General features: G+C 36.8%; 1 protein-coding gene across 1 annotated transcript in view; it reads left to right on the forward strand.

Moving 5' to 3' along the window:
* The window catches only part of LRCH3 (leucine rich repeats and calponin homology domain containing 3), a 106,286-nt gene that overhangs the window by 50,983 nt on the left and 46,851 nt on the right, over positions 1-8,452 (forward strand). The window contains exons 5-8 of the mRNA XM_017541024.2: positions 2,984-3,120; positions 4,904-5,013; positions 6,122-6,215; positions 7,596-7,716. Of these exons, the coding sequence (XP_017396513.1) occupies positions 2,984-3,120; positions 4,904-5,013; positions 6,122-6,215; positions 7,596-7,716 (462 nt within the window). The remainder of the gene's footprint in view (positions 1-2,983; positions 3,121-4,903; positions 5,014-6,121; positions 6,216-7,595; positions 7,717-8,452) is intronic.

Below are 8,452 nucleotides of genomic sequence, written 5' to 3' on the forward strand. Positions count from 1 at the left end.
CTCAGATACATGTATTTGAACGGTAAGAATGATTAAACAAATTAAGTGTAATTTATCAATCTTTCACAAATTCATGAAACAAAACGCTAGAAAAGAAGATGAAAATGAAAACTGTTATTTTATTAGATCCAGACTATCCATTTCTTCTTATGTATTTCTGCTCACTACCCAGAAATAACAATTATCAGCTCAGGGCAAGTCTTGTTTCATCTGTGCTCTCATTTACTTTCTTCCCCGCTATTCACTAGATTAATTTGAATCAAATACAGAAATTTATTGGCAAACATTCCAGAAAAATAATCTTCTGAAGATATTTTCATGACAGTGATTTTCTAGGTTCTTTTACAAAATAGGACTTACAGTGTACACAATATTTTGTTTGTTTGTTTTGAGACAGGGTCTCACTCCCATTACCTAGGCTAGAGTGCGGTGGCACCAACATGGCTCACTGCATCCTCAACTTCTCAGGTTTAAGTGATCCCTTCCACCTCATCCTTCCAGGCAGCTTAGACTAGAGGCACTCGCCACCACGCCCCGTTAATTTTAGTCGAGACAGGGTTTTGCCATGTTGTCCAGGCTGGTCTCGAACTCCTGGTCTCAAGAGATCCACCTGCCTGGGCCTCTCAGAGTGCTGGGATTACAGGTGTGAGCCACTGTGCCTGGCCACAATAAGTGTTGAATTAACTAATGATATTTTTACTTTCCCTGTGGAATTCAAATATTTACACCAATTTGATTCAGCATAATACTTAGTTTTAACATACTAGTGGAGCTTTGACATTTTGGATTCCAAGTAAATGTGTAAGGATGTGACCTTTTCAGTCTACCTTTACTCACTTACTGCAACCAAAATCTTGCATATCTTTCCTCTCACTTGGCTTGTCCAGTAACCTTCACACCCTTTATCCTAGGGCCTTCCTTACTTGCTCCTGGTTCTGTTTGCTACCAACTCAGGAATGTAAATGAAGGCCCTCAGCAAAACCAAAATCCTGTCCTCTAGGACCTTATAATCCCAAATTTCTCTCTTGTGTTATCTCTGTACTCAGGACTCACCTACTATGGTTGATCTTTAAAGACTTACTCTTATAATAATATTTATTTAGTGTGAAATCAATTAACAAAAATACTAGGGTTTTAATCAAAATGAAAATTGAGTGTTTCAGATGACAATTGAAGCTTAATAGTTTTATCAGCTAATTTATTTCTGTATCTTATTTTGATTGTAGACTGCTGACAAAAACCATTTATCACAAAAATAGTTTCATTTTTTTAAAGTTTCTTTTGTAATCTCAGCACATATGTTGAAATGAGATGGCAGGTGAAGCTTTATTCCACATTAAATAATATGGAAGTTAGTGTTACTTAATTGGTAATTTCTAACATTGCAGTTTGGTAGATATCATATCTTTTTTGTTATATTGCCATTTTGATTTAAAATTAATTTTAATTTTTACCAAATATGATATTACATCAGTCAAAAAATATTAAGCTTAAAATAAATAGTATAAAAACAAACAAAAAAAAAAAAGAAGAAAAATAAATAGTATAATTCCCCTGCCTCGAATGTCCCTACACACCAGTTTCAATGGCCAAAAGTATGTACCTTCATTAAACTCATTGACTCTTTTTTTTTTTTTTTTTTTTTTTTTTTTTTTTTTTTTTTTTTTTTTTTTTTTTGATATGGGGTCTTACTCTGTTACCCAGGCTGGAGTGCATGGCATGATCATAGCTCACTATAACCTCGAACTCCCTGCGCTAAAGCCATCCTCCCTTCTGAGCCTTCCAGGTAGCTGGGACTACAGGCATGTGCTATCACACCCAGAAATTTTTGCATTGTTTTGTAGAGACAAGGGCCTCACTATGTTGCCTGGCCGGTCTCCTGGGCTCAGGCAGTCTGCCCACCTCAGCCTCCCAAAGTGCTGAGATTACAGACATGAGCCACAGTGCCTGGACTGCTGACATATGTCTAATTGATATGTTTTTATGGATATTGCTGGTTTGGGTGACTTTGACTCCTATGTCAACTTCCTGTTGTGATAGATGAGGATTTAATTTCCTTACACTGTCATCATATCATGCCTTTTACTGTCCTCCCATCTTCCCAGTGTAGTTTTATCACAACTTTTGATTAAATTGTTATTCAGGGTTCACATTACTATAATTATGTAAACATTGTTCCCTGCCAATTCAAGTGATGTACTCTAATTTTATTTCCTTTCTTGTACACTTTATATAACTGATTAGAAGTTCTGAGCATACTGGGCAGAAATTGCATAATGGTAATTAAGTAGCAAGCTGTGTATTTTATTAGAAGAAATTCTATATCATTATATAAAGGCCTTTTATATGGGACTGTGAAGTTTATCCAGAGAAGGAAGCTCCATTTCTTCTACATTATTGTGTATATTCTTAACTACTGCCATTCCTGGGGTTGAAGTGGGATAGGGTGGGGTGGGAAGGTGTTGAGGTCTTACTGTTAAGTGTGTAGACTTTCACCTAACTCCTCCATTTCAGCCGACAACTCATCCTGACTTTGCATTGTGCCTGGGATCCCTGAGTTCAGAGCATTTTTTATTCAATTTCACTAGAAAATAACTTGCTGACTCCTGGGGACACTGGAGAAGGATAGTGCCCCAGCTGTGTTAGTGGGGGCTGTGGACCCAGGCATAACTGTTCTTTATATAGAGTGTTATCTAATTCTTTTGTTACTCTCACCTTTTTGTGGTATCAGGGCCTCCAGTTTCTGAGACTTTCTGTAGTTCTGTGGGGGTCAAAGCTGCTTGCTTGTTATTAGTAATTGTGTCTTTAGGCAGCTAGATCTCATTTATACCACTTTACCACTTTTCTCATTTATACCACTTTACTACCAGTTAGTCACTAAAAGAGAATGGGAGTAAATATGATATTTAACTAGAAGCTTTTGGAAAAATTCTCTAATTTTAAAACATCATTAATTGGTCATTTTCATTTTACCTTCATGCAGAGCTGGCAGAGTTGCCTTTGATACGGTTAGACTTCTCATGCAATAAAATTACCGTAATTCCTGTTTGTTATCGGAACCTCAGGCACCTACAGGTGATCACCCTGGATAACAATCCACTACAGTCGCCTCCTGCACAGGTAAACCATAGTGAGCATGGTATGGATGACAAAGGATGAAATTTAAAATTTTTTGTACATTTATCGTTCTGTTAGAAAATAATTTCTTTTAAAATAAATTCACATACATAACGTATTCTTTAGAAGCCTTGAATTAATGGATTAGAAGATAAACAATGTGGTTCCCAGAAGTGTTTTTCCTTTTTCTAAATTGGTATTCTTTTAAAATTGAAGAATTCTTCCCTAAATCTTTTTCTAATAAAATTTTAATTTTTTTCTAGTAAATTTTAATTTCTTAATTTTTTTCTGTACAGTTTGAGTGTAGACAACATAAACGCTTGAGACAAATAAAAATACTCAGCTTTCAGAGCTAAAAATTATCTGTATATTTCTTTTCCTGACCATTGTTATGGTAACCTTCCTAGTTCTAAAGTCATAAATTCCTAGTTTAGACTATTTGGTCATTTATCAGTGACTGAAATGAAGCTCTATAGTAATAATTATAAGGAAACTTTACATGTAGATGCTGAACATTCAACAACCTATATATTTTTGCCAACTCATTATTTTCACTTAGCTATTTTTTAACTCTGCAATTTATAGATGATCTTATACAAGCATATGCTACCCTTTTTTTTTGAGACGGAGATTTGCTCTTGTTGCCCAGGCTGGAGTGCCGTGGCGCGATCTTGGCCCATTGCAACCTCTGCCTCCTGGGTTTAAGCAATTCTTCTGCCTCAGCCTCCCAAGCATCTGGGATTACAGGTGCCTGCCACCATGCCTGGCTAATTTTTTGTATTTTTTAGTGGAGACAGGGTTTTACCATGTTGGTTAGGCTGGTCTTGAACTCCTGACCTCAGGTGATTTACCCGTCTCGGCCTCCCAAAGTGCTGGGATTACAGGCAAGAGTCACCATGCCCAGCTGTGTATGCTACTCTGGCAACTATAAAACTTTATGAGTAAACTTCCTAACAATAGAAGGGTCTTATAAGCTTCAAGAATTTGTGTTTTGACTTCTAGAACAAGTAGCAACAGAAATATATGTAATTTTAATATTTCATGTTTTCCTGCTCTTCGCTCTCAAGGAAAGCATGATCAAAAATATAATTGTACGTGATTGTTGGATTCCTAAAAGTAAAAGTTGCTTCATGTAATCTATTGAGGAGAAATGCTTTAAATCTCTGACTATGCAGACTAATCAGTGTGATAAGTTTACTTGAGGCCGGGCACGGTGGTTCACGCCTGTAATCCCAGCACATTGGGAGGCTGAAGCAGGCAGATCATGAGGTCAAGAGATCGAGTCCATCCTGGCCAACATGGCGGAACCCTGTCTCTACTAAAAATACAAAAATTAGCCAGGTGTTTGGCACATGCCTGTAGTTCCAGCTACTTGGGAGGCCGAGGTGGAAGAATCGCTTGAACCCGGGAGGTGGAGGTTGCAGTGAGCCGAGACTGCACCACTGTGCTCCAGCCTGGCAACAGAGTAAGACTCTGTCTCAAAAAAAAAAAAAAAAGATAAGTTAACTTGATAATTGAACAGTATAATCAAAAATTATTTATTTTATATATTACTGAAATTTATTAGTGACTAGAAAATGAAAACTTATATTTACCAGTTAAACACCTAAAATAATGTTGAACTAAATAATATAATTTATTATAAGAATATTTGTTTTTTAATATTACTGTATGTACTTGATAGAAATGCCTCCTATTCTCAATATACATTACATAAAAAGTTGATAATGATAAGCATACTTCAGATGTATAATAATTTGGTTACATTTATATTACTTTTATTTAGATATGTATAAAAGGCAAAATCCACATATTTAAATACCTGAACATACAGGCTTGTAAGATTGCTCCAGATCTGCCAGATTATGATAGGAGACCATTGGGTTTTGGCTCCTGGTAAGTATATTCTTTTCCTTTACCTATCATATTTTTGTACAACGAATCAAATAAAATCGTTACTTAAATTTGCCTGAATGTTTGACTATAGGGAAATAACCTGTTTTAACACTGTTATTCTCAGAAAGCTTGTATGAATTGTAAAGTTGATTACCTAGATCTGGCAAAGTGTAGTTCTAAGGGCTTCTCAACCTTGGCGCTATTGTCATTTTAGATCAGACAATTCTTTGTTGTTGTGGGCTGTCCTGTGCATTATAAGACATTTAGCAGCATCCTTGGCATCTACCCACTAGATGCCAATAGTACCCTCCCAAGATGACAAACGACAGTGTCTCCAAATGTCCCTTTGGGGCCCTCCAGTTGAAAACTACTGGTCTGAGTGACTTGAACACTAACTTTACTTCTGCTGCTAACTAGCTTAAGGCAAGTCATTCATACTTTCTGGGTTTCATTTTTTTCTACAGGGAGTGAAGAGTAGGATTTGTTGACCATTAACATCACTTCAGGATCTTTTAAGTCTTGAGTCCCTCAGCTACATACCATATGACTTATAAGGTCATCTGCTTGGCAATCCCAACCATCTGGAATAGTCTTTTTTTTTTTGAAACAAGGTCTCACTATGTTACCCAGCCTGGTCTCAACTCCTGAGCTCAGGGAGTCCTCCCACCTCAGCCTCCTGAGTATGACGTAATCTTGAGTAGCAAGAATTAAATTCAAGGGCCTTTAAACAAGCAGGATAGATGTTTCAGTGAAAGTGAAATAATGTTTATGGGCTTTGCTCAAAAGAGAGAACCCCTCAGGCCTTCTCTTGGAACCTCTCAAATTTTGCTTGAAAGCACAGTCCCAGTAAACTCACCTCTCATTGGATAAACAAGAATTGCAGAGGTGCCATTGTTTTGAAGCTGGATAATAATGAGTACATGAAGTCCCATACTATTCTGTTTACTTTGTTTTTATTTGGAATTTTTCATATTAAAAAAAACACCATTTAGTTCTAATAGTTAAGTGACTGAATGCCACATTTCTTGTTTTTAAGAAAGTTGCATCTGTTTAATTTGTTAGTTGTTAAAATAACAAACTTTGCAGTAACAAAGTCTCTTTCCCGTAGCCATGAAGAACTGTACTCAAGTCGCCCTTATGGAGCCCTTGATTCAGGCTTCAATAGTGTGGACAGTGGTGATAAGAGATGGTCAGGGAATGAAGTAAGTGTTTTTTATATTCTGTGTGTTATAACACCTGATTAAGAGAAAATAAAATAATGAAAATGGAATGTGTCTTAACTGGATTCAATTTCTCATTACACAAAATATAGAAAAGCCGAGGCAAGAATCCCACATAGTCCTGCCACAACTGGTGTTCTACTTCTTTACCGGCTTTCTATCACGTGTATTTCCACCTGTCTGTTACCTCATTGTCTCATTTAATAGTTTCATATCATAGAAAGGCAAGCAGGAGTTGAGCCAGTGGAAACTGAAGCCTAAAATTTGAGAGGCTGGGTAATCTTGAGCAGAGGCGCTAGAAGTGAGAAAACAAGTAGGGCTTTAGGCTGATGGGTAAAGAGAGACGAGAACCTTAGTGAAGAGTATTCATATGCTCAAGATGAATAAATTCCTAGCTAATTCTGTCGTTTTCCTGGTTTTTAAATTATTGATATGTTTTCTGCTCTTAAAAATTACTGTGTCCACAGAAGAAAAAAAAGTAAAAAAAAAAGAAGTAAAAATTACTTATGTGTAATATTTTAGCTATGCATTGAGTTATTAATAAACTTTGGTTAGCAAGACTAATAACCTATATTTATAACGTTTATTGGGAATCAAAAGCAAATTAATTTTAGACCACGTCCCACTTGAAATTTGGAATTACTTGCGTTTATATGTCTTGGTGGGTGGGTTCATAAATGCAGCTGTATCCATACAGGTACATATGTAGATATTTTAAATCTATCTGTATATACAGATTTATGGAGTCATGAATCATTTTTGTATTTTGAGACAGTCTTGCTCTGTCACCTAGGCTGGAGTGCAGTGGCACGATCATGGCTCACTGCACCCTCAGCCTCCTTGGCTTAAGCAGTCCTCCCACTTCAGCCTCCTGAGTAGGTGGGACCACAGGCTCATGCCACCATGCCTGGCTAATTAATTAATTTTTTTTTTTTTTAGAGATGGGGGTCTCCCTCTATTGCCCAGGCTAGTCTCAAACTCCTGGGCTTTCAAAGTATTGAGATTATAGGCATCAGTCACCACGCCAGGCCAGATTTTTTTTTTCCCCGAGATAGGATCTTGCCTTGTCACACAGGTTAGAGTGCAGTGGTGGAATACTGTCTCATTGCGGCCTTGAACTCCTGGGCTTAAGCGATCCTCTCGCCTCAACATCCCAAGTATTAGGATTACAGGCATGCGTGAGCACACCCAGATATTTTTAAATTCCTTGAAGAGACGTGGTCTCGCTGTGTTGCCTATCCTGTTCTTAAACTCCTAGCCTCAAGTGATCCCTCTGCTTCGTTCTCCCAAGTACATGGATTACCGGCATGAGCCGCCATGCACTAAAATGATTGTTTTTAATGTTTCTGCTTCTTTTTTAAGCCTACAGATGAATTTTCAGATCTGCCTCTTCGCGTAGCAGAGATTACTAAAGAACAGAGATTACGAAGAGAAAGCCAGTACCAAGAGGACGGGGGCAGTTTAGTAGTAACAAACGGGGGAGGTGAGTTAAACGCGGTTCCGGTGACATGTAAAGTGTTTGTAGTCATTTAACTTTTTAAAGTTGTCTTTCTCACACCCACTTCTTTTGTTCTTTATCTATAGCTTCTTCACTCTTCTTTTAAAGACCTCTTTTCATATATAATTGAAAAAAAATTATTTTCCATTGGGATGAAACTACGATTTCCGGTTTCAGTCTTAGAGTTAAAATACAGTATTTCCCCCTTGTTTTCATTGTGGGAGGAAACTATTAGAGATAGTACACCTGGAGTAGATCTTCGTGAATCTTGATTTAACGACGACCTTTTGAAGTACCATTCTCCCTTTTTAAGATTCTTGCTATGGTTGTTATTTTATCTCTTCTAGGATTTTGTGCATTTTGTTGTTTTAGTGTTTACCTTTTCTTCATCTGGAATTGTCAGATGCTTTTTAAGGGCATCTGAATCTCAGTTTTCCTTATTCTGGCATTAAAAAATTTGTAGTTCATTAGCAAGCAACACTCTTTCTACTTGCTTATACTTCCGATGTAGACTCTTGATTTTCGAATTCTATTCTGTATTGCTTGAATTGGTTTGAATTTAATGTTTAATTTCATGTTTAAATTTTGAGGGCCAGTTATAAGAAAATGACTTTGATTTTCCAGAAATCTATTACTTATCCAAGGAGAGCTTTCATTATTAGTGATGATTTCAATTAAATGATTACCTGTCCTGTTCCTTACCATCTTTTTTTTTTTTTTT

This window comes from Cebus imitator, unplaced genomic scaffold (genome assembly GCF_001604975.1).
Source record: "Cebus imitator isolate Cc_AM_T3 unplaced genomic scaffold, Cebus_imitator-1.0 Scaffold129, whole genome shotgun sequence".
Taxonomy (NCBI): Eukaryota; Metazoa; Chordata; class Mammalia; order Primates; family Cebidae; genus Cebus; species Cebus imitator.